Source organism: Aedes aegypti, chromosome 2 (genome assembly GCF_002204515.2).
Source record: "Aedes aegypti strain LVP_AGWG chromosome 2, AaegL5.0 Primary Assembly, whole genome shotgun sequence".
NCBI classification, from domain to species: domain Eukaryota; kingdom Metazoa; phylum Arthropoda; class Insecta; order Diptera; family Culicidae; genus Aedes; species Aedes aegypti.
The window spans coordinates 389819120-389846994 of NC_035108.1; the positions used below are offsets into that span (position 1 = coordinate 389819120).

At 37.3% G+C, this 27875-nt stretch overlaps 1 protein-coding gene across 2 annotated transcripts; it reads left to right on the top strand.

The window, feature by feature from the left end:
- The first annotated feature begins 1538 nt into the window (after window positions 1-1538).
- On the top strand, window positions 1539-27562 carry LOC110676953. 2 transcript variants are annotated; one of them, XM_021846991.1, is made up of 9 exons: window positions 1539-1895; window positions 1998-2404; window positions 19085-19251; window positions 19535-19689; window positions 20422-20524; window positions 20583-20912; window positions 26567-26681; window positions 26752-26876; window positions 26937-27562. In XM_021846991.1, the coding sequence occupies exons 3-9, from the start codon at window positions 19114-19116 to the stop codon at window positions 27270-27272; spliced, it is 1302 nt and encodes a 433-aa protein (XP_021702683.1). In that variant the 5' UTR covers window positions 1539-1895; window positions 1998-2404; window positions 19085-19113; the 3' UTR covers window positions 27273-27562. The 2 variants fall into 2 exon arrangements, with proteins under 2 accessions (XP_021702683.1, XP_021702684.1); XM_021846992.1 differs by having other exon boundaries at window positions 1998-2397.
- Window positions 27563-27875: the final 313 nt, after the last annotated feature.

A 27875-nucleotide genomic window follows, 5' to 3' on the forward strand; every position in this document is an offset into this window, starting at 1 on the left:
TTCGACTGGGTTGAAGCTTTGCGATGCTTCAACCGAGGTGAATTCCCTAGTAGCACACATGTTATAATAGACGCAGAATAACTCTTATATGACCAGTAGGTGAATTCCGGCGAACAATTTCTTCGAAGAGAAGAAATTTTCTTCCATTACGTACCAGCAAGAAAATTTTCTTCTCTTCGAAGTAAAAACGCGCTGGAATTCGCCTACTGATCTGGTTATTCTGCGTCTATTATAACATGTGTGCTACTCGGGTTGACAAACAGGAATAAAATTCCCTACAGAATGAAAGAGATGCAGATAGAAAATAATCATTATTTACTAAATATTATGAAAATTTATTCGCTTTTTTCGGTGAATGCAATACTGATACTGAGAGTGAAAGGGAGTAACGAAAGTATGGACCAATGCACGAGTTCACTCGTTGACGTTTGAGCGGTGCTGTGTTATTTACGTGACCATGGTAACAAGTGAATATGGCACCGCTCAGATGTCAAACTAGTGAAATCGTGCAAAGGTCCATGGACCGATGCACGAGTTCACTAATTTGACGTTTGAGCGATGCCGAATTCACTGGTTGCTATGGTCCCATAAATAACACGGCACCGCTAAAACGTCAGATAATGAACCCGTGCATAGGTCCACACGCTCGTTCAGATCTACTCACAAGAGAGTAACATTTACTCACTTTTATACTTTTGCGTTTATAGCTAAAAGTGAGTGACATTCATTTATCGTAGTGAGTAACTTTTTACTCTGTTGATCTAGATTTTAACTTTACTCACTTTTGAGTAAATGTGTATTTCGATTTAAACTCACTGTCAAACGAAAATTCTTGAGAAAAAGATCAAATACGTTTCCGTCTGCTGTGTGGTGCATTGCGTTATCGAGGAAAATGGAACAAGTGGCTGGTGCTGTGTGTAGGAAGTCTCCATAATTCCACCGGAATTCGGATTCGCACTAAAACTTTTTTTTTTCACTTCTTTCGGAACTTCGCGAGCACTACCGTTCTTCTCAACATCAATCTCAAAACTGAAAATCTTCACGTTTAAAATGCAGTGCTGTACTTTACAGTTCAGAAGCTCACGTTTAGAACATCATCCAGAGCAGAAGCTTACAAGTTTAGACCATTCAATCGCTCGCTGTTCTAAAGCACGCTTTATATCACAGTTCACCACACTGAAAATTTGATGTTCTCGTTATTCAAGTTCATCTATTATTTCAAACTGATTTCAAACTGTTTCTAATCCTACATCCGCCCCTACCTCTACTCTTCAATAACAAAAATAGATTTTAAGATAAGTAAACTATTCAATACTCATCTCATTAATTTAAAATTCTATGAAAAGTATGTATTTTATAAAATCTTAAGGCTGGTTTGCCGCTAACAAGAAGAGTAATTGCCTATCTCGATGCGTGGAAAGGTCAAGAAAATCACATTTCTTTCATCGCAGTACTCAGTTGAGAAAAAATGTCGTCAAATGGAACTCTCTGCCTCTTTTTTTTTTTTTTTTTTAAACTTCTGCTCACTCTTTAACACAAAAAAAATAATAAAAAAATACAAATTACAAATGCAGTAAAAGTAAAATTTTCATACGTAGGCAAATATTGCATCAAGACTGAGTACAAAATTATTTGCGTGCAGACAATAATTTGATAATTTCCACATGATCCACATCTGGTCAAAATATGGACACCAACTCGACATCTAGTATCGGGGCTGCCAAATTTGTAGTGCTGAACGAAAATTCATCTGTCAAAAATTTTCCATTAGGCGAGCTAGGCAAAATCAACGGAAAGTAATGAAATTAAAAAATAAATAAAAACTAATAATATCGAAGCCAGGATTAATAATAATAAAATTTCACAAAGAAACCCATACGATGAGATTAAAAAAGGTATGTAAATCTGCTATATAGGAACAAGCTACTAATGAGAAAGTACACCTCAAATGAGCCATCAAGAAGAGTAAAGTATTGATTTTTTTTTTAATTATTCAGCTTCAGCACAAACATCGACGTATGAGGAGCATTCATAGATCGTGATAACCACAAAACTCTATAAGAAATGTCAACAATTCTAGCAGTGAATGTCAAAGAGCAGGACAGTCTATTGAGCGTCATGAAAGGGGACATAGAAGGAGAATTTTATCGTGACGTCACCATGCACTCTTCTATGCACCAGTCTGCGCCGCCGTCAGCCAATGGCTTGCAGTTGCATTCAGTACTTCTTCTTCTTCTTGGCATTACGCCCTCACCTTGGATCACCGTCACACTTTAAAGGGTTCATAGTTAGCTATGAAATCGAACCAAAACAATTGGCTACACCACAAAAGAATTGCTTTGGATTCGTTGTCATGTCATCCTACAATTACGACTCAGTTACGAACCTGTACATAGAGTAAGTGGTAAGTATTTACCTAAACAAAACAAAATACACTGGATTAATTGCTTATTGGCATTTTATTCATTCTACTTTTATCAATTTATGGCTTTTGTTCACATTTCATGTTTTTTTTTGTTCTGTAACGACAGTAAATCAGACATTTATTTTTTTTTTTTTTGAAACCAATACACAGAAACTATCATATTCAAAAATATCATTTTAAACTTCCAACCAAAACAATCGAATAAGAAAACAAGAAAAAGAAAAAAAAACTCATGTTGAAATACAAACAATACATAAGCCAATAGGATTCCGTAACGATGTACCAAAATCAATCGAAAATCGCCAGTTAGCTGCATCAAAATCTGAGGGAAGATAAGGTAAAAATAACGTAGTGATTAATCGAATACCTTAAGTTTTCAGGCAAAGTAATTCAAAAAAAATTCTTACATTGTCTGCTGTTTATGAATCATTCGTAGATGCGGTACAAGAACATATCTTCGAACTTTTTTGGTTTCTTCAAGCTCCGCTGTGGTCTCAATCCAGTCGATTTCGGAATATGTTCTGATATTTCTTTCGGGCTAATGCCAGGTGAATTTTCCAGATCCATTCCATCTAGCTCCGCTGGTTTCAAAGCTTGTTCGGACTCTGTTATCGAAGTGCAACCTGAATCTTGAACTTGTGCTGTGCTTTCCGGTTTGCTAGTTTTCGGTGATCGTCTTACATTAATCGGCTCCGCAGTTTGCTCAATCTCTTCTGTCGAACATCCATCAGGAATTTGCTCTTGATCCTGTATTGGATTCATCTGGTCATCGTTGCTCAAAACTGGAGCGCGCTTAAGATCTTGAACACAACGAGTGTATTGTACACCACGTTTGCTCCTTATGACCACCTTAGCTCCGTCCCTGGAGAGTACCGTATATCTTTCCGTAGAGAAGGTTGGTTCTAATTTGTTTCTTCTTGTAATTGCTACTAATACAACATCTCCAGCAGCAATATCGGAAGGTTTAGCACCTCTACGTGAATCTGCGTACATTTTACTTTGAGCTTTAGTTGTCGCATCCTTTTCACGTATGTCTTCTCGATCCACTTCATCCAGTTTAGAGTCCCATAATGCCGGAAACATTCCTCTATATTTCCTTCCTACCAGAAGTTCAAAAGGCGTGATGTCGAGTCTAGCGTGAGGCTTCATGGTGTTGTGGAAATGCACATAATCCTGCAGGGCCTTGCGCCAACTAATTCCGTCTAATCTTGCTGCTTTCAAAGCCTTCGTAATGCCTTGGTTTTGGCGCTCAACTGCCCCGTTTGTCTGAGGGCACAAAGGAATTGATTTTCTAATTTTCACGCCTTTCGTCTCCCAAAACTCGACAAACTCCGAACTTTGAAATGGAGGACCGTTGTCGCTTTGTAGAACCAACGGTAGTCCCCATGTAAAAAATATTTTCTGCAAAGCGTTGTTCGTATTGGTAGCATCTGTTGATTTCATTTCTACAACCGAAATGAAGCGGGAGTATGTGTCCACCACCACCATAAACTCACCGTAACCGCAACCGTGGACGGTGAGGAAGTCCACCTGCAAAATTTCCCACGGCCCTTCAGGAAGTTGACGACAGGAGAGCGGGATAGGTGGATTCTTCCTAGCAATTTTCGTACACGTCTCGCAATTCTTAACAAACTTTTCGACCTCATTGCTTATTCCTGGCCACCAAAAATAATCCCTGAGGATTCGCTTCATAGCTGGGCAACCAATGTGACCTTGATGAGCTTCTTGCATGGCCTTAATACGGAGGACTGATGGGAGTACTATCTTATCCTCTTTGAACAAAAGTTCTCCAAAAACCCGGAAGCTTTTTGATTGCGATTCGTAGCGTGCGTATTCTTTTGGCCACGAGCCAGATTTAATGGCTTCTCGGACGTTGTATAACTCCGCATCAGTCTCGGATTCTGTTTGTATATCATGCCATGTGATGTTCATTAGTCCTACATCCAGTGAATACAGTAGATGTTTTCCATCATCTTCATCGAAAGGTTCGTCCACTTGAGATTTAGAAATCAGACGCGATAGGGCGTCAGCAAGATTAGAATCACCTGGAACTCTTTTCACAGTGAAATCGTACGCTTGTAGTCTCAACGCCCATGACTCTGCTCGCGATACAGAACGTCGACTAGCTTTAACACCTTCTCCAAAAATAAACTCGTTAGCCTCTGAATCTGTACGGACCACGAATTGCTTTCCTGTTAGGTAAAAAGTGAATCGCTCGATACCCCAAACTATAGCGAGCGCTTCCTTCTGTGTTTGAGGGTATTTACGTTCCGATTCTGTCAGGGCCTTGGAAGCACAAGAGATGATCCTAGGAACCTTATCCTCGTTGAACTGTACGAGGACAGCTCCCAATCCAATTGGTGATGCATCGACGAAGATTTCGGTTTCTGCTCTAGTGTCAAAGTAGCCTAGCTTTGATATCGTGTCCAGCGCTTTCTCTTGCATAAATTTAAATTCCTTTTCAAGCTCATCGTTCCAGTAAAAACAATCGGATTTGGCTAGCTCTCGTAAATGTTCGGTTATATCGGCTCGGTGTAGAATAAAACGTTCCATAAAATTCATCAATCCAAGAAAGCTTTTAACCTCTTGTTGATTTTCAGGACGGCGGAATTCCTTGATCGCCTTTAGCTTATCTTCTTCGACTTTCAGGCCGTCTTCTGAAACTTCAAATCCAAGGAATTTGACGGACTTCTGTGCGAAAATACTCTTCTCTTCATTTATGCATACATTATGCTCTCTAAGCCGTGCCATAACTGCCTTGAGATTCTCATCGTGTTCATCCTTTGTTATACCAAACACGAGAACATCATCTAGGTAGTTTCGGACACCTTTACAACCAGCCAACACCACTGTCTGCAGGGTTTCTTGAAATATATCCGGTGCGTTGGTTAGTCCGAACGGAAGTCTTTTGAACCGGTACATTCCGTTACCAGCAAAGAAGTTTGTAAGGTGACGTGACCGAGGATCAAGTTCCACGTGAAAAAACGCACTGGTCATGTCAATCGTCGAAAACCATGTGCAATTGGGCAGATCGGTCATTATACATTCCAGCGTTGGCATTTTAAATGGGCTACGAATAATGGCTTTGTTGGGGCCTCGTAGGTCAACTACTAGCCGTATATCATTCTTGCCCTTCGGAACCACCAAGAGCGAGGAGCAGTATGACTTATCCATATCATCCGTGACACGTTCGATGATGCCAGACTCTAGTAGATCATTAAGTCGACGCTCGGTTTCAGATCGGAACGCCGGAGGAATATTCGTATAAATCTTTCTAGATGGAGGCATGCTTTCGTCGTAGTTTATAATCACGGGTGCTATATTAAATTTCGGGAACTCTTGTTTTACTGACAGAGCCCGAATTTCCCCCGGAAAAATGAAATAAGACTCGGAACGAATTGGAACATTGAGTCCAAGCTGGAGAACGCTGTAACGTAAGGCAGTGCTTCTACCAAGCAACGCCCGTGCATTTTCAACAGCATAAAATTTTTCCATGTAGCGAGGTCGGTCGTCGCTAATAACTAATTCTGCTACAAATGTAGCAACAACCTTAATCTCTTCCGTCATCGCGTACGCTTTCAAGGGCTTATCGCCACCTTCTTTGACACAGAACATTTCCAATTTAGCAGATTCGTCATGCATTAGAATATTGAACGTATCGCTACCAATGGTATTTACTTCCGCTCCCGAGTCTATAAGGAATGGAACTTTAACTCCTGCAACAAACGCTTTGATAATTCCATCGTTTGGGCATTTACGTGGAACTTCTCCAAAGTTCAAAATTGATTTCGAATCCGTCACGTCATTGTAAAAGACATTATTATCATAGCCTTCCAATAATTCTTCAGCTTTACAGTATGTCTGATATACCAGTGGTGCATCGGTTGCAGTCGTTTCGATTTTAATATTCGTTGTGTCAGGCCCAAGCGAAAATGTGTTAGTCGAATTCTGAAAATTAGCATTAATTAATTCAAGCATTTTTAGAACGCCTCACCGGTTTTCTTATTTTATTTTATTTGCTTTTCTTCAATTCATTTCATATTAGACATATATAATAATAAAACAAATCTAGTGAGGTGAGACAACTATCTCGGTCAAATCGAATACAGTACTTAGTACATCATATGTAATCAATAACCAAATTAATGTTCTGCAAAATACTTTCATTGAAGCTTTTGAACCGTCTCAATGATTTTCTCATTTAATTTTAATTGTCCATTTCGAATTCATTTGATGTTTAATAATAAAAAATATTTGGTTAGATGAGACAACTATGTCTCAGTCAAACAAAAAAAAAATAGTACTCAGTACTTCATATGTAATCAATAATCAAACTGTTTATATTGGAGATGGGACACTTACAGATTCGTCGACTTCATCTTCGCCCTTAACAGATGCGATCTTTTTCGTTCCTGTTGATGATTCCTTAGTGTCATTACTATAACGACGCTTTGCTGTTCCTGCTGACTGTACTTTGGCTTCTTGGTGGCACGCTCGCTCGAAATGCCCCTTTATGTGGCAGTTTCGACAGATCTGATCAATGGCATAACACTCAGATGGTCGATGCTGCCTGCTCATGCATCTCCAGCATTGAGTACGGGACGTCGCATTTCTGACAAAATCACGGCGGCCAAATCCTCTACCTCCTCTGCCTGATCCCCTGCTACCGGAAAATGCACGCTGCATGTTTGGCCGATTCCTCATGTAGCTTGATTCTCTGTTGCTGCCACGTTGGTACTGCTGAACGTATCCCTGATTCTTGGCGATTCCGAAACCACTGTTTCTTCCACTTTGAAATCTCTGTCCAGTTGACGACACTGTTGCTACGGAAAGCTGCGTCGCATCATGGTGAGTTTTGGCGAACAGATCTTCATTTAATTTCTCCATCTCCAAAGCACGCACCTTGTCTAGCAGCTCTGCAAGTGATCCTCCCTTGCGCAGTATTTTTCTACCAGCCTCTCGTACCTTCAGGTTGAGGGCGTGCATTTGAATTGAGTCTGCTACTTGCTCTGCCAAGTTACTGTCGCTAAAATCACAAAGCTTCGCTACCGCAACGACTCGTTTTACGTATTTGACGTCAGACTCTCCTGGATTTTGCGATAATGATCTTAACTTTTGTCTCTGCATGAAGATGTAGTCTCTTGAACCGAAAAACGTGTTCAGACGGTGCATTGCATTCGTGTATGGACATGTTATGATATCCGCGGATTCGGAATTGGAAACTGTGCCTTCCAGGATATCCAACAGCTTCGGTCCTGCCTTAATCGTGAAAATGTTCATTTTAGTAGTCTCATCCGTTACCCCAGCCAACTGCATTGACGCTTCTAACATGTGTTTCCACTGTTCAAATGACTTGCGATCAATTTCTTCTTCTCCATCGCCAGGCTTGCATTCTGGAACGTGGAGAGATGCAAACGACAAGTTGCTCATGGAAGACATGAGAACTGAACTATGGTCGTTTCCAATGTTGTCATCCCTCAGTGTAGAATGTAGTCGGACATAGCTTCTCTCTCCCAACGATTGTTCCAAACGCTTGTTATCGGATTTAGCCTTTCTCAGTTTGCCAAGCAGCGACGCATTGCGCTTTCTTTCCTCTTCCAACTCTTTTGCCAAAACGGAATCCTTATTTGTCGATCTTGTAACTTTCCTATAAATCAGAGAGCAAATAAAATATCTCTCATTACCAGATGCTCATGACAAGTTATTATTTTTTTTTACCATCAGTATGAATACATACACAAATTAAAATTCTATATCAAATAATCGTTTTTTTTTTTTTTTTTTTTTTTTTTAGGAATGCCATCCGGATGGAAGTTGCAACTTTACTGAGTACAATTTGCACAACGCTGTCAGTGATACTCGTGCCAATCTTAGACAAGCACCTAGCAACTTTATTAAGTTTGCCTGTATTTTCTATATTCTATTTTACTATGGAATCATTTTGATAAAAAAATGCTATACTAGAGCGCCATCTCTTGGTCGAGTAAAACAATTTATATAGTTCACCTGGACCTAGTGTCATAATTAGAGACACCAACCCTATCATGGCTTGGATTTATTCAATTTCTCGAATTTGTTCTGATCAAGTGTGACTTGATCTCACCGACCATCTCTTGGTCGAAGTAAATCAATTTCTCGAATTTGTGCAGATTAAGTATCAAATCGATCTCACTGACCATCTTGGTCTAAATAAATCAATTTATATGGTTCACCTGGACCTAGTGTCATAATTAGAGACACCAACCCTATCATGGCTTGGATTTATTCAATTTCTCGAATTTGTTCTGATCAAGTGTGACTTGATCTCACCGACCATCTCTTGGTCGAAGTAAATCAATTTCTCGAATTTGTTCAGATTAAGTATCGAATCGATCTCACTGACCATCTTGGTCTAAATAAATCAATTTATATGGTTCACCTGGACCTGGTGTCATAATTAGAGACACCAACCCTATCATGGCCTGGATTTATTCAATTTCTCGAATTTGTTCTGATCAAGTGTGACTTGATCTCACCGACCATCTCTTGGTCGAGTAAAACAATTTATATGGCTCACCTGGACCTAGTGTCATAATTAGAGACACCAACCCTATCATGGCTTGGATTTATTCAATTTCTCGAATTTGTTCTGATCAAGTGTGACTTGATCTCACCGACCATCTCTTGGTCGAAGTAAATCAATTTCTCGAATTTGTTCAGATTAAGTATCAAATCGATCTCACTGACCATCTTGGTCTAAATAAATCAATTTATATGGTTCACCTGGACCTAGTGTCATAATTAGAGACACCAACCCTATCATGGCCTGGATTTATTCAATTTCTCGAATTTGTTCTGATCAAGTGTGACTTGATCTCACCGACCATCTCTTGGTCGAAGTAAATCAATTTCTCGAATTTGTTCAGATTAAGTATCAAATCGATCTCACTGACCATCTTGGTCTAAATAAATCAATTTATATGGTTCACCTGGACCTAGTGTCATAATTAGAGACACCAACCCTATCATGGCCTGGATTTATTCAATTTCTCGAATTTGTTCTGATCAAGTGTGACTTGATCTCACCGACCATCTCTTGGTCGAGTAAAACAATTTATATGGCTCACCTGGACCTATTGTCATAATTAGAGACACCAACCCTATCATGGCTTGGATTTATTCAATTTCTCGAGTTTGTTCTGATCAAGTGTGACTTGATCTCACCGACCATCTCTTGGTCGAAGTAAATCAATTTCTCGAATTTGTTCAGATTAAGTATCAAATCGATCTCACTGACCATCTTGGTCTAAATAAATCAATTTATATGGTTCACCTGGACCTAGTGTCATAATTAGAGACACCAACCCTATCATGGCTTGGATTTATTCAATTTCTCGAATTTGTTCTGATCAAGTGTGACTTGATCTCACCGACCATCTCTTGGTCGAAGTAAATCAATTTCTCGAATTTGTGCAGATTAAGTATCAAATCGATCTCACTGACCATCTTGGTCTAAATAAATCAATTTATATGGTTCACCTGGACCTAGTGTCATAATAAGAGACACCGACCCTATCATGGCCTGGATTTATTCAATTTCTCGAATTTGTTCTGATCAAGTGTGACTTGATCTCACCGACCATCTCTTGGTCGAGTAAAACAATTTATATGGCTCACCTGGACCTATTGTCATAATTAGAGACACCAACCCTATCATGGCTTGGATTTATTCAATTTCTCGAATTTGTTCTGATCAAGTGTGACTTGATCTCACCGACCATCTCTTGGTCGAAGTAAATCAATTTCTCGAATTTGTGCAGATTAAGTATCAAATCGATCTCACTGACCATCTTGGTCTAAATAAATCAATTTATATGGTTCACCTGGACCTAGTGTCATAATAAGAGACACCGACCCTATCATGGCCTGGATTTATTCAATTTATCGAATTTGTTCTGATCAAGTGTGACTTGATCTCACCGACCATCTCTTGGTCGAAGTAAATCAATTTCTCGAATTTGTTCAGATTAAGTATCAAATCGATCTCACTGACCATCTTGGTCTAAATAAATCAATTTATATGGTTCACCTGGACCTAGTGTCATAATTAGAGACACCAACCCTATCATGGCCTGGATTTATTCAATTTCTCGAATTTGTTCTGATCAAGTGTGACTTGATCTCACCGACCATCTCTTGGTCGAAGTAAATCAATTTCTCGAATTTGTTCAGATTAAGTATCAAATCGATCTCACTGACCATCTTGGTCTAAATAAATCAATTTATATGGTTCACCTGGACCTAGTGTCATAATTAGAGACACCAACCCTATCATGGCCTGGATTTATTCAATTTCTCGAATTTGTTCTGATCAAGTGTGACTTGATCTCACCGACCATCTCTTGGTCGAAGTAAATCAATTTCTCGAATTTGTTCAGATTAAGTATCAAATCGATCTCACTGACCATCTTGGTCTAAATAAATCAATTTATATGGTTCACCTGGACCTAGTGTCATAATTAGAGACACCAACCCTATCATGGCTTGGATTTATTCAATTTCTCGAATTTGTTCTGATCAAGTGTGACTTGATCTCACCGACCATCTCTTGGTCGAAGTAAATCAATTTCTCGAATTTGTGCAGATTAAGTATCAAATCGATCTCACTGACCATCTTGGTCTAAATAAATCAATTTATATGGTTCACCTGGACCTAGTGTCATAATAAGAGACACCGACCCTATCATGGCCTGGATTTATTCAATTTCTCGAATTTGTTCTGATCAAGTGTGACTTGATCTCACCGACCATCTCTTGGTCGAGTAAAACAATTTATATGGCTCACCTGGACCTATTGTCATAATTAGAGACACCAACCCTATCATGGCTTGGATTTATTCAATTTCTCGAATTTGTTCTGATCAAGTGTGACTTGATCTCACCGACCATCTCTTGGTCGAAGTAAATCAATTTCTCGAATTTGTTCTGATCAAGTGTGACTTGATCTCACCGACCATCTCTTGGTCGAAGTAAATCAATTTCTCGAATTTGTGCAGATTAAGTATCAAATCGATCTCACTGACCATCTTGGTCTAAATAAATCAATTTATATGGTTCACCTGGACCTAGTGTCATAATAAGAGACACCGACCCTATCATGGCCTGGATTTATTCAATTTATCGAATTTGTTCTGATCAAGTGTGACTAGATCTCACCGACCATCTCTTGGTCGAGTAAAACAATTTATATGGCTCACCTGGACCTAGTGTCATAATTAGAGACACCAACCCTATCATGGCTTGGATTTATTCAATTTCTCGAATTTGTTCTGATCAAGTGTGACTTGATCTCACCGACCATCTCTTGGTCGAAGTAAATCAATTTCTCGAATTTGTTCAGATTAAGTATCAAATCGATCTCACTGACCATCTTGGTCTAAATAAATCAATTTATATGGTTCACCTGGACCTAGTGTCATAATTAGAGACACCAACCCTATCATGGCCTGGATTTATTCAATTTCTCGAATTTGTGCAGATTAAGTATCAAATCGATCTCACTGACCATCTTGGTCTAAATAAATCAATTTATATGGTTCACCTGGACCTGGTGTTATAATTAGAGACACCAACCCTATCATGGCCTGGATTTATTCAATTTCTCGAATTTGTTCTGATCAAGTGTGACTTGATCTCACCGACCATCTCTTGGTCGAAGTAAATCAATTTCTCGAATTTGTTCAGATTAAGTATCGAATCGATCTCACTGACCATCTTGGTCTAAATAAATCAATTTATATGGTTCACCTGGACCTGGTGTCATAATTAGAGACACCAACCCTATCATGGCTTGGATTTATTCAGTTAATCGAATTCGTTCTGATCAAGTGTGACTTGGTCTGACCGACCATCTCTTGGTCGAAGTTAATGTCAAGTGTCATCATTAGAGACACCAACTCTATCACGACTTGGATTTATTCTACTTTTTTGAATTTGTTCTGATCAAGTGTGAATTTATTAAATTCCTCGGATGCGATCTGTTCAAATATCTACTTGAACTCACCGACCATCTCATGGTCGAAGTAAATCAATTCGTATGGTCCACCCGGACCAAGTGTCCTACTTAGACACACCAATCCTCTCAAGGTTTGGATTTATTAAATTCCTCGGATGCGATCTGATCAAATATCTACTTGAACTCACCGACCATCTCATGGTCGAAGTAAATCAATTCGTATGGTCCACCCGGACCAAGTGTCCTACTTAGACACACCAATCCTCTCAAGGCTTGGATTTATTAGATTCTTCGGATGCGATCTGTTCAAGTATCTACTTGAACTCACCGACCATCTCATGGTCGAAGTAAACTAATTCGTATGGTCCACCCGGACCAAGTGTCCTACTTAGACACACCAACCCTCTCAAGGTTTGGATTTATTAAATTCCTCCGATACGATCTGTTCAAGTATCTACTTGAACTCACCGACCATTTCATGGTCAAAATAAATCAATTCGTATGGTCCACCCGGACCAAGTGTCCTACTTAGACACACCAATCCTCTCAAGGTTTGGATTTATTAAATTCCTCGGATGCGATCTGATCAAATATCTACTTGAACTCACCGACCATCTCATGGTCGAAGTAAATCAATTCGTATGGTCCACCCGGACCAAGTGTCCTACTTAGACACACCAATCCTCTCAAGGCTTGGATTTATTAGATTCTTCGGATGCGATCTGTTCAAGTATCTACTTGAACTCACCGACCATCTCATGGTCGAAGTAAACTAATTCGTATGGTCCACCCGGACCAAGTGTCCTACTTAGACACACCAACCCTCTCAAGGTTTGGATTTATTAAATTCCTCCGATACGATCTGTTCAAGTATCTACTTGAACTCACCGACCATTTCATGGTCAAAATAAATCAATTCGTATGGTCCACCCGGACCAAGTGTCCTACTTAGACACACCAATCCTCTCAAGGCTTGGATTTATTAGATTCTTCGGATGCGATCTGTTCAAGTATCTACTTGAACTCACCGACCATCTCATGGTCGAAGTAAATCAATTCGTATAGTCCACCCGGACCAAGTGTCTTGCTCAGACACACCAAACCTCTCAAGGCTTGGATTTATTAGCTTCTTCGTATTAGAATCTAGTTGTAACATTTCCGAAGTATTTTATGAATTCAGGTTATCAGTCTTAATAGATTTTTTTTTTTTTTTTTTTTATTTGTATGAAGGCCACTAATATTCATATTATTATTTATTTATTTTACAACGCTGCATACGCAGAGCGCTCTCACTTTAGCTTAGTCATAGAATGTTAATTATCAATTCTGTATAAAATGGCCGACAACGCCATTGCAATTCAAAAGATACAAGTCAAACGCTACGGATTACTGAAAAGAGAATTACCTCTTATTTTAAATATTTTAGCAACAATGTTTAGGTAATCTAAATAATAATCAGTTATTTGGACTACTACAAACGAAAATATATGATTGTGAGAAATATTTTTGGTTAATTTATGACTCATTTTTTTTTTTTTTTAATTTTCAACTGCGTGACGTTGCAGTCGCGATTCCCTACAATAAACTTTAAAACTGAATGTGATTGCTTTTGGCGATTTAATGCAAGTATTTCTGTACAAAATTACACATGTTCTGATATTTAAAAAAACATAAGCACGTTTTAATTTTATATTTCACAAGATGGCCACCAACGCCATTGCTATTTGACGCTTGGGTTTCAGAAAAAAAAAAACTCATGGCCGAGCTATAACGAAAAAAAAAATTCAATTTTAATTAAAAAACGTTTACTCACTTTCTTGTGGGAGCACTGTTCCCTTCCTCAACCACGCCATTGTAGGAAGTCTCCATAATTCCACCGGAATTCGGATTCGCACTAAAACTTTTTTTTTTTCACTTCTTTCGGAACTTCGCGAGCACTACCGTTCTTCTCAACATCAATCTCAAAACTGAAAATCTTCACGTTTAAAATGCAGTGCTGTACTTTACAGTTCAGAAGCTCACGTTTAGAACATCATCCAGAGCAGAAGCTTACAAGTTTAGACCATTCAATCGCTCGCTGTTCTAAAGCACGCTTTATATCACAGTTCACCACACTGAAAATTTGATGTTCTCGTTATTCAAGTTCATCTATTATTTCAAACTGATTTCAAACTGTTTCTAATCCTACACTGTGGACCCGGATACATTCCGGAGATTGAAAGGTGAGAGAATTTAAGTCTGAATTATTGTAGAACGATTAATATTAACCTGCCCTAACGTTGAATTAGGGTTTTGCTGCCACCTACAATCATGCCAGAAGTTTGTGCCAGGTTGTGTGGCAGAGCTAAAAAGCCACTTCCGGCAAGTTCATAATTTGAATACGACTAATCCTAACGCGCTGCCTTTCGTTTGTTCCGAGTGCGGATGCCTCTATAGTCGTTCCAAAACATTATAGTGAAGATTCGGGGCCTTCCTTAGCCGAGTGATTAGAGTCCGCGGCTACAAAGTCAAGGTCATGCTGAAGGTGTCTGGGTTCGATTCCCGGTCGGTCCAGGATCTTTTCGTAACGGAAATTTCCTTGACTTCCCTGGGCATAGAGTATCATCGTACCTGCCACACGATATACGAATGCGAAAATGGCAACATTGGCAAAGAAAGCTCTCAGTTAATAACTGTGGAAGTGCTCATAAGAACACTAAGCTGAGAAGCAGGCTCTGTCCCAGTGAGGACGTAATGCCAACTCGTGATTCATGGCATACCTCATTCAAAAACTAATTTTAATCCATCGGGTAGCCGTTCGAATCTTTCAATTTCGAATGTATCTACCCACGGAAAATCCTTTGCCGATATCGTAGCAGGTAATTTGAACTCCTCCCCTATTCGTACTATGAGTACCCATTCTACTTGTTTCAAATCAAATGGAAAAAACCCTACCGCCACAGGTAATTCCGATTCTTCGTCTACCGAAAATTCTAATGGGAAATCATCAGATAATGTACCCACTTCAAGTGATATATCTGCCCCTGATTTTAATTTTCGATGTATTTCGTGCATTTCGATTTAAACTCACTGTCAAACCAAAATTCCTGAGAAAAAGATCAAATACGTTTCTGTCTGCTGTGTGTTGCATTACGTTACATCGAGGAAAATGGAACAAGTGGCTGGTGCTGTGGACCCGGATGCATTCCCTAGATTGAAAGGTGAGAGAATTCAAGTCTGACTCTTTGTAGAACGATTAATATTAACCTGCCCTAACGTTAAATTAGGATTTCGCTGCCACCTACAATCATGCCAGAAGTTTGTGCCAGGTTATGTGGCAGAGCTAAAAAGCCACTTCCGGCAAGTTCATAATTTGAATACGACTAATCCTAACGCGCTGCCATTCGTTTGTTCCGAGTGCGGATGCCTCTATAGTCGTTTCAAAACATTGAAACGGCATATAGTGAAGATTCATCCCCAAGAAATAAACGAGGCAAAAATGAGCAATGAAGGAGGATCAACCAATCCTGAACTGGATCTGGGACAGTTTGAATGCACGCCCAGCTTAGTATTGGATTATTCCGGTATTACCAATCCAGCGTTCTTCAAAGTTCCTGTTACGGATCAGCAAATGAGAGACACTTCCACTGCATTTATCACGAAGATGCGGTGTGATGTATCGCTTCCTGAAACCAAAGTCCAGGATTTTATGGAAGCGGCATCTCAGTTGCATGAGCAACTTGAAGTTTATGTTGTTGGAGTTTTTAAGGCGTTCCTTAAAACAAAATCAATCCCGTTCGACGACGTGCACGCGGTGGATGCGATCAACAAACTTTCGATTGATAGTTTGTTCACCGATGTTCGCACTCCCCAAGACAGCCTGGCTCATCTATCAAGCATTGCCAACTATGCCATACCCATGCCAAAGGAGGTGATGCTTGGTAGAACCAAAGTCACCAATGTTACAAGAATCCCACCTGCATTTAGAGGTCATCGCCGTGCATTAGCACAAACAATAAAAAAAACTAAAATTGTTAAGCATGTGGCTCATTATGTGTCGATTAAAGACACATTAGCACTCATTGTTCAAAACCCACATGCGAGAAAGATGATACGAGACGAACAAGTTGGAGGAGTTCTACGTGGGTTCAAGGATGGCGCACGGTTCCAACAACACCCGTTTCTGTCAAGGCATCCCAATGCCATAAGAATTTCCCTGCATCTCGATGACGTGGAACACAACAACCCTTTGGGGTCACGTAAAGGAGTCAAAAAAATGACTGTTTTCAGTTTCAAAATCGAAAATTTCAACTCGGTCTTGAACGCTGATCTCAGTCGCATTTTTTTGACTCTGATCGTATGTGCTACAGATTTAAAAAAATACGGTTACGAACAAGTTTTGCGTCCACTTATTCAAGACCTCCAGCAACTGGAGTCAGAAGCTGGCGTTACCATTCGACTTGGGAATGGCGAACCCTACACTTTACGTGCCGTGCTAGTTCATGTGATCGGAGACATGTTGGCAATTCACGACATTTTTCGACTTATGGGACCACAGGCAAAATTATTCTGTCGAATCTGCTACGTGACACGAGATGCACTTCATCGTGGATGTCAAGAGGGCTTATTTTCTTGGCGAACACCAGAAAGTATCAGATCTGATCTGGAAGCCATTGAAAATAAGTTGAAGCAACCGTCAGATGTAGGTATAATAGGCAACTGTGCGTTACATAATTTGAAATATTTTAATATTGCAACGAACAATACAATGGATCCCATGCATGATCTGCTGGAAGGTGTGGTACCTAAAGTACTTAAATTAATTTTGCATGACCTAATAAACAACAAAAAACTTATCTCGGTAGATAAGGTGAATGCGATTATTATCAATTTCAACTATGGAACGGCAGAGTCTCGAGATAAGACATCTCCTAATTTTTCATTGAAAAGTTTAAAATCGCCAGGCTATACATTGTCACAATCTGCTGCTCAAACTTGGACCTTACTAAGAGCTTTCCCATTTATGTTTAAAAAAATTCTTTTCAGTAACACTAATTATTTGTCCCTTATTGGCTCACTGTTAAAAATAGTCTTCTTTGCATTTTCGAACAAGCTTACACACAACCATATATCAGAGCTAGAACAGGAAATCACAAATTTTCATCGCCTCTTTCAAATATGCTTTCCTGAGATCCACTTCATTAACAAAATGCATCATCTCGTACACTATCCATCAATAATTCGTAATGAAGGTCCTGTGGTAAATTTTTCGTGTATGCTTTTCGAAGGAAAATTTAAGGAATCCAAGCGACAATCAAAAACATGCAATAATTTTGTAAATTTATCTCTAAGTTTAACAAAGCGTTTTAATCTTAAACAAGTTTATGCAATACTCAATCATAACTATGAAATTGATAATGTAATAATAATATCATCTGTTAGTATCCCGAAGGTGTCCTCTGATTATGCTATTATGTTGTTTGATTTTCCCGATACTGTTACATTAGTCAGACACATGAAGATAAATGGAATCAATTTTCGACCAGGTTTGATTGTACGATATAAGATGTGTGAAGAAGCGTTTTATGGCGAAACAAAACAAATAATAATCTCTAACAACACTACTGCATGTATCATTGAAGAGCTAAAATGTGAGGTATATTATGAGGAATACAATAGTTATAAAGTTTTGCATACAGGAAAAATTGTCCGTATATCTCCAGAAAAGTTGTACACCAGAAAAACGTACAGTTTGTGGCAGTTTGACGATGAGGATGGATTTTACATAAGTTTAAAGTATAATGATGAATAGTCAAAGTGATTTTTAAGTTATTAACTTGTTTCAGGGCATGATACAATAATGTAAATATTTTTTTTATAAATGTAATAAACACCTTCTAAACCATAAAAAACAGTTGTTTGCGAAATAGAAACACATAAAAGTAAGATCTTACTTAGTAAAAAATATTCGACTCTCCCTTATTCTGTAATTCAAAAAAAAAAAAAACGTTTGAAAAACGGCCAAAATTGTCTTACGTAATTAATGGACAGTCCCTTAGCCTTGGCCAATGTGATGGATTTTACCTGGGAGGGAGAAACCAATACAAAATTTCTGTACGTCATAGTGAGCCGGGATTCCGCTGTCACGAACTGTCACTGTGAGCCCAGATCTCAAACATTGAACTAACATGGAAAAAGCGCGTAACTGATTGAAACACAATTTCGTATTTCATCAAAAGTGAAAAAAATTGAATGAAAATCAATTCATGCACTTAATGCAAGTAATGTCACGTGAGCACCTTTCAACTGATTGAATATGAAGCATTGAAAAACGCATCGTTTTACTTGTTCCAATGAAAATTAATATTCAGTGCATAGAAAACTGTGGCCCTTTTTCCATGTTTGTCAGGAAAGATCGAAAGTACACAACAAAAGAAAACTAGCGGTTTTCTCCAAGCCTGCCTTGATTGTTGTTGGCAAGCTGGAGTTATCTTGCAGTTCAAACAAACGTTGTTCTATATTTCGTGTGTAGTATCGGTGCCTCCCTCCCAGGTGGCGACCTTAGTAAAATCCATCACATTGAGCCTTGGCCAACCCAAACAAATCCCAACAACTAACCCCCCTTCCCCCAATAAGTGTAACATTATTTGTGAACGGTGAATAAATAATATTTCATTATATTCTAGACGAACAAATCAATGATGTGTCACTGGTCATGCTCGGAAACACCGAGTTATTGGAGCTCGGAATCAAACAAGGACCCCGAATGATAATCCTGAAAATTATTGAGAACATCAAAGCCAAGGAGATACAGGACACACAGACTAATCAACCTGGTCTGTCATCAAAAGAGGTACTTCCAATCTATGTGTTGAACCAAATTAAAAATAATATGAATACCTGCTTGAATACGTAGTATCATAGACAAACACACGTAATAATCCAATTATTTTAATTATAAAGCAAAATCGCGCTCAATTCATCTAGTTATCGGTTGGTCAAACACTGTATTTTTAGCTTTTGGCATTAGTCTTCGCGTGACTAAAATTTAAATCGATAATTGGTCCGACTGTTATGTCTGTTTGTCTGTGGTAGTACCTTATATGTTAATCATAAAAAATGTTTATGTTTTACAGATCTGCCGAAGCATGCTAGAAAAAAACAGCAAGTTCAGACTACACGTCCTGCATCCAATACTCGACCAAAACCAAATGCCCAATGATAATGATCTCAGGTGCCTAAACAGAGTGGCATGTGAACCATTCGAAACGAGGATTCTGAACGGAGAAAAGTAAGTTGAAAATAACTAAAATTATACTAAGTAAGTCTTATAGTATAGCCCGTGATTGTAGAATTAGGTAATCCCCAATTGACAGTGCAATCATAAGTGCAAAAAGTGCACGAGTTGTATTTCCGCCCTTACTGCTATTAGGGGACTGATCTGTAGGTTGGGCCACCTCGATTTTTTTTTTATTTCTTGAATGAAGACCTCTATTTACGGCATATGAGTAGTATAGTAGTGGCCTTCTTACGTTTAGGAGTATTGAGGAATATTTAAAAATATTGCCTACATGGCAGCCTGAAGACTGAAGAAAAAGTTTGGATGTAGATTTAAAATGGGCGCCGAAATAATACTTTTTCTATAAATTGCCACATGAAATACAAACTAACTGATTTAATTTTAACCTTTCACTTCACTTTTGCAAAAAAAAAAATATTAAAATTCTCCAGGCGAGAAAATACTTTGAAACTCTAATATGTCGCCGCATGAAATACGAATGAGCATTAGACATTAAAAATGCTTCATATTCTTATTCCTATTTTTCAAAAAATGTTTGTATGTCAATAGATATATCTATAGTCACTTTGATGTACACTTCGAGGCCACATGAGTTTTTAATTTACCAATATCCAATATGACACACAAAAAAAACTATAGACCTCTCCCCTACTAAAAACTAATACTACGTATACAGGAAAATATGTAATTACTGAGACCATACTATTTTCATCATTATAACAGGTATCCATCAGCAGGCGAGCAGGAACAATTGGCCAATGACTTGGTACAATTATTTCCACAGTTGCAGTTTAATTCCAAAAGACCTGAAGGAGCACCAGATGGGGTAAATATACAATATGAGCTAATCGAATTGAAAATGCAATTTGATTAATCCTTCACAGTGGATCTTTTTTTGGAGAAAAAACGGAATGGAGAAAGGCAAGCACAGTGGTCTGATATATCACCGTGTGCGCAACATAATTAAAACGCTTCCGCCAAAAATGCATCTATACCAAAGGACAACTGTACCGAAAAATACTCATGTTCCTAATGAACTGGTCGAAAAAGCCGAGAATCTACGTACGGTGGAAGCAACCAAAAACGAGAAAAAAAGGATTGCGGTCGAAATGGAAGCATGCAACCCGTTACTCAAATTGATGCTGAGCGAAAAGAAAAGCGCATCCGAAATACTTTCGGTGTTTCCTCACTTGTTGGCCTACAATGGATATATGGTAAGCTAATTTCTAAAATATCTAAATAGGGAAATATAAAAAATGCGCCTGTGACTTTTATGTAAATTTACACTGTTCGTTGAGTAATATAAGTACGATCAGTGCACCAGTATCCGATCATGCCCGCTCACTAGTGTAACCAACATTTTTCGCACGGATATATTCTACCAATATTAAGAACTTTCAAATGAAATCGTCTGACATTATTTTCATTTGATAAAATAATTCTTTATATTGAAAACACAACACTTCATGAGCGGTTATTGGATCACTAGGTATTTTTTAGTATTCCAATAAGCGCTCATGCAAAAAATTAAACAAACTTTAAAGAAATGTCGATTTTAGTATACAGCCTTCTTTATTGCAGTAGTAGCTATGGATTGACCATAAAACATATTAAGATAAATAACGAAATTCAAAATAATGCATTTTTTAGTAAGTTCGTCACGAAATCTGTTTAGCGTGAGCGGAAATAGGAACACTTAGATGCAGTAACAGATGCAATTTAATATTTTTTTTATGAAAGTTTTTCATATTCTTTTATTTTTTTATGCCGCTTTTTATACTTAAACTTGGACCTACATTGTGACATAAAAATAGTATCGATCGACACAATAATTATTTTATAATAAACATGTGAACACATAACTTCCCTTAAATGAGCGGAATCTGGTGCACTGATGGTACAATGCCCATTCGTTCATTGCAACATGTTTACATTATTATTCTGGTTATTACGTTTTTTTGGTATGTGGTTGATACATAAATCAATAATATTCGCGACTACGAAGGTAATTACCACAGTTGACCCTGTGCATGAAACTCCGACTTTTTCATATGGCAAAGCATATGAAGTCAATGTTCAAATGCTTCAAAAAAAAAAAAAAAACAATGTAATTAAATTCTGTTAACTGTGCGGGGTTAGACTTTTGATATGCTAGTATTATAAGCAGATCATTGAAAAAAATACAATAATCAAAATAATATGTCTATAATGTAGAACTTAAAGTCTATCAACACGCAGAGAAATGATTTTTAAAATCAATAATATTCTGTATTGAAATCAACGAAAAAAATATCATTTTTCGGCTAATAATGTATTTGTTTTAAATTCAACAACAAAACTTTGTAATTTTAAAGGAATGTTGTTTGTTCCTAGAATCAGTCGTAAACACAAACAAAAATAGTTCAGTAGTTTTTTTTTTATTTTTTTAATAAGGTACAGTGGTGTAAGTGGATCATTCGTCAATATTAAGCATAAATACTTGAATATGTTGAATGTTTTTGCACCATTGCTTCGTTTTAGATTATATTCTTACGCCCACACTGATACTGTTGCAAAACTAGTACTACACGTACACTAATACAAGCAAACTTGTTAAGCTAAGTATGCTGTTCCGCTCAAGAAAAGTAAGAATTTCTGCTCAAGAAATGGTCAAGAAATTTCCTACAGTGAGCTCCATTTGAAATGACATTTCTTTTCAACTGCGTACTGCGATCAAAGAAAAATGCATTTCTTGAGCATTTCTTGCAAGAAATTTCCCACGCATCGAGATAGGCGATTACTTTTCTGTTGAAGTGCATACTTCGCTTTAGCTGCAAAAAATAATTAATTTGAAAATTGTTTTCCATATAAATCAAAAGTTCATTGTATTTCTGTCTAAAATCGAATAATATTAGTTTTTTCGATACATGGTGAGCATTTCAGTTCTAATTTAATGAATCACAATGAAAAATATGTAGAGAAACTTTAAAGTAGATAGAGTACCGTGTACCTTTTAATTCCGCTCCTAAATGCTTATCTTTGACAGATACGCGTATTTCGACTACCACTTGCAGTCTTCTTCAGTGTCAGTTACTCGTATCCACAGTGGATACGAGTAACTGACACTGAAGAAGACTGCAAGTGGTAGTCGAAATACGCGTATCTGTCAAAGATAAGCATTTAGGAGCGGAATTAAAAGGTACACGGTACTCCATCTACTTTAAAGTTTCTCTATTTGAGATTCTGCTCAGAGGATTCGAACATTCATTAAAGAGAAAAATATGTGTTTTTTTTATAAATAAATAGCTATATTGTACATGGTACTTTTTAATGGGGTGGGATAAGTGGATCAACTATTATTATCATTTATTGGCAGACTGCTAACGAGAATTTTAATAAGTTTTAATATCCGCAATTGGTTTGGAGTTGTTAAGCGTCCGCCGTGAAATTTCAAAATCTTTGTTTGTATCAGATCTTCTGCAATTGAAAATTGATTGTCCACATTTGCTGTCGCTTCTCAATTTCAACGTACCTCATCGTCCTCTTCGTTCTAGTACTTTCATATTTCTCCATGGTGCTCGTACTAATTACGGATATAACGAACCGTTTTCCGCTATGTGTCGTTCCTTCAATCGTTGCTCACATGAATTCGATTTTCATATCCCCCGTACTACGCTCCGAACGAAATTCTCTCAGATTATTTCAGAGTCTCATCAAAATTCTCGTTGAACTCTTTTTAAGGCTAGCAAATTAAATCGTTTTTATGTTACTATTAAGAAAATAAGTGTATAGTATTAAGTTAAATTGTATCATTTGGATTGTATGTTTTTCTATTGGTACTAAAAGATGAGGAGGTTTTGCGCCCATTTGAGATAGAGCTGAGGTGCTCAACTCAAACGGGCTTTTCCCTGCTCCAAATAAAGAATAAAGAAAGAATAAAGAATAAAGAAATGCTGTTTTGTTTTATTTTTTTCCATTACCAGCTTAAATTTGTCCAATTGACCATAGAAAATTTGAACTAATCCACCTAAAAGTTTTTTTTAACCTTTCTGGTATAAAAAATATAAAAGGATAATAATTTCAAAATTCACACGAAACTTTCCGTAGTTTATCTAAGCTGATTTGCAAAAGATCAAAATATGCTAGTTTTCCAATTGTTCCAAAGCATACTATCGTACCTTATTTGACCATATAAATTGTTCTAGACAGATGATACAAATATATTCATAAATAGAATAGAAGGATTTCAGTTTGTTAGTCAAAAGTAGATGAACCTAATATTTTTAAACTACGAGTATTTTTCGAAAACATCACTAGGAATAATCCAACGATACTTCCGTATAACTTATGTGTATAAATTGATGATTTTTTTTTTCAAATTATTCTAGTTACAATGTTTTTTTTTGTTCGAATTAGTTTGAACTGATGTATACATATTTTTTCATTATATATTGATTACTTTTTAATTTTTAAGTATTGAAATGTAACATTACTAGCAACGATAGTAATATCATTCTTACTATACATAATTACAGCACATTTGTTTTGAGAACAGATTTTTTTATTGATGATCCACCATGGTGGGGCGCCACGACCTCACTGGGACAGAGTCTGCTTCTCAGCTTAGTGTTCTTATGAGCACTTCCACAATTATTAACTGAGAGCTTTCGTTGCCATTTTCGCATTCGTATATCGTATGGCAGGTACGATTATACTCTATGTCCAGGAAAGTCAAGGACATTTCCATTACGAAAAGATCCTGGACCGACCGGGAATTGAACACAGACACCTTCAGCATGGCTTTGCTTTGTAGCCGCGGACTCTAACCACTCGGCTAAGGAAAGCCCCTTATTTTAATTAACTAGTATAGTTAATTTTATATGCATTTAAATTTCATATCTCATACCTCGCCTGGTAAAATTTTCGACGCTTCACGCACAGTGTAAACTTTTTCCAGATGTCAGCACCACACCTTCGTAGATTTGAATTATCTCTTTATTTCTATAAAAATATTTGTCCGGGATCATCATTTTAGATACGTAGGGTCAGTGGTGGCTCTAAGTAAGAACAGTATAATTATATTTTTATATTGCTGGAGGCAATGCGAGTTCAACATATTCTAAAATGTCATTAGACTATGGTTTGAAAAATGTCAGATGAAAATGTTAACTGATTTTAAACTGACCACTATTTCAAAAGTACATCGCTAAAGAACAGCCTATGATAAAAGAAGAAAAAAATCACTGTTGAAAGCGTCAATAATTATGATGCCAACAATCACTTTGTTAGTGCAACTTCCGAAAGAATAGCCGATAACTAAAAGAAGGACAAATCTCTTCTTGGAAATTGTAATACTGACAAGATGTAATACAGACAAGTAATGCAGGGGCTTATTTTCATTTATTTTTTGAAGTCACTGCCAACTTTGAATTTCGCTCAAGACAATTTTGTCAGTCGATTTTTTTACCGCTATTGCTCAAACTTCAACTCAAACGGTACAACTCGAAAGAACAGCCTATAACTCAATGAAGAGAAAATCATTGATTTAAATTTTTACACTGCCATTATACAACCTCGAAAGAACAGCCGATGTTTGAAAAGAATAAAAAATCACCAATAGGAATAGTAGTAACTTAACTCTCCCTTACTCGATATTCTGTATCTCGATATTTCCCCTAACTCGATGGAATGCGCGGTCCCTTCAATCTAGCATACTTTGATCCCTCTGTAAGTCGAAACCTCTCTAACTCGATGTTCCCTAACTCGATGCGATCTGTTTCAGTTTCCTATGCAAGTTACCTCTCTAACTCGATATTTTCATGGAAATTTCCAAAATATTCTCCAAATGTTCATAAATTTCATAAATTTGATAATTATGATTATAGTGATAGTAAAATGAAGGTTCACAAGTCATTTCAGGGTGATAAAAAATTAAAATTTTGATGACTATGCAAAAAGTGTCACGTTGGCAAATGTACAAAAAATTTACTATTTTTCACATTTAATTTACTATTTTAAATGTACTTTGTCGAAACAATCAAAATTTCGAAAATTGAAAAAAATGTGTTTTGTTAGAGTACGTAGGGTCAGTGTGCTCTTAGTAGACAGTCTCCTACAGTGGCCTTAGTGTTTTTTCACGACCGTTTCGCGTATGAATCGTCAAGCAAAGAATGCACTTCAAACAGAAAAGTAATCGCCTATCTCGATGCATGGAAAATTTCTTGCAAGAAATGCTCAGAAAAGCATTTTTCTTCGATCGAAGTACGCAGTTGAAAAGAAATGTCAATTCAAATGGAGCTCACTGTTGGAAATTTTTTGACCATTTCTTGGGCAAAATTTTTTACTTTTCTTGAGCGGAACAGCATACTTAGATTCAGAAGCTATTTATCTAGGTACCCTTAATTCACAGCTCGATTTTGTTCAAACAATGCTCGGGATAAATAGCATTAATTGACATTTAATTTCCTTTGCACCTTTATTACACCTATTGTACCTATAGTATCATTACTAAGAGAAAATTTCTTTTATTGAACAAAATAAAGGAATAATTAACATTTTTACATCAATCGAAAGCTTTAGATCCATTCCTTAAAGGAAAAATATAAGATATGTAAAAATCGCATCTTCATCGCATCAAACAATGCGGTGTGTATGGCCTATGCCTTGAAACTAGAGCTACTATAGGAACATAAATTAGAACTACTGGCACATGTGTTCCTAAAGTGGCACAAGCAAAACTAAATACAATAAACGTAAAAGTTATGCCGCTGGTTCTATTTATAGATTTTTACAAATATTTGAACTTAGCCTGTCCGCAAACCATATGTATTAATTCATTTTCCATAGTTTCCGGAAATCAAAGTTATTAATTCATTTTATTTACTTTTAGATACACAAATCGGCCCTCAAACTCTTCCCTTCGATGGAATCAAGTCCGGATTACAAAGGAGTTCTAGCTAAATGTCTTTTGTTTTCGCGTCATATGTTTAAGCAAGTTGAAGATGGTAATTTGAACATTTCCTACAAACTTAATTCAATTAATAATGCCCACATATTTTCCAAAATTTTGTGTAGAATACATCCGAGGATGCCTTCGTATTTTGTACAAGTTGCCGGTACGAGGATTGAAAAGAAGAAGCGATGGTACGTCTGTTATTTCTGAAGAAAAGCTGGCGTCATCACTCGTTCGTTGGGTAAAAGTAAGATGTTTTTAATATAGTACTTATTGATGAGATAATGATTAAACTTTTTCGTTCCAGCCAAATCAAAACATCGATGATGACCTAGCGGAGCACATGACATCACTAATTCAAATCGAGCCCCACATTGCTTGCATTGCACCGCCGTTTAAAACAGGACACTACTTTGTAGTGATGAACAGGACAGTATCCATCAGCGTGCTAAATTCCATAGCTGCTATCGACATTTTATTCAAAACCTTCAAAGTACTAGGTACTCCAGTACCCAGTAATTTGGCAATGGTGATGGACTTCTTCGAATGTGTGCTCTACAGAACAAGTGGCCACAGCTCACGGAAATCGGTCAATAACCTGGTTCAATCATTCCAGGATGCCGCACATGCAGAGGATAATTAGTTTAAGATGTTGGCCTGAAAAGACACGTCACGTGTCAAGCTAAAATTTAGCAATAATTTTTAATTTTATTTTTATGTTGTTTTCATGAACTAAATATTTTTTTCGCTTCATGTGACGTGCCTATACAGTTCTTGTTCTAAACCGATTGATACGTAGTTGAAGTTGAAGTACTTCCCCTCGTTCAACTATCCCCCTATACAAACTATTATCATTGCCAATTGCAAGGCATATCTAAGATTATAAGAAATTACTGTAACCTTTTTAATTTCTGACGTATATTGAACGTAATAAATGTCATGCTTTAGTATTGTTGTTTTTTTGTTCTAGTTTTAATTGAATTTTAAATAGATTTCAAAATATATTTTTTAATGGAAAAAATGTTAATGTGAGTAACATCTACTCACTTTTGCTAGTTTGCGAGGAAAAATAAGTGAGTAAGTTCAACTCAAAATCAACTTATCAATATGTTACTCTAAAGTGAGTAACATAGATGTTACTCTATTTTGAGCAGTTCCACTATGTTCCAAAGTGAGTAGAAATCTACTCACTTGTGAGTAGATCTGAACGAGCGTGCATAATGTAATGACAAGAAGGATAGAATCG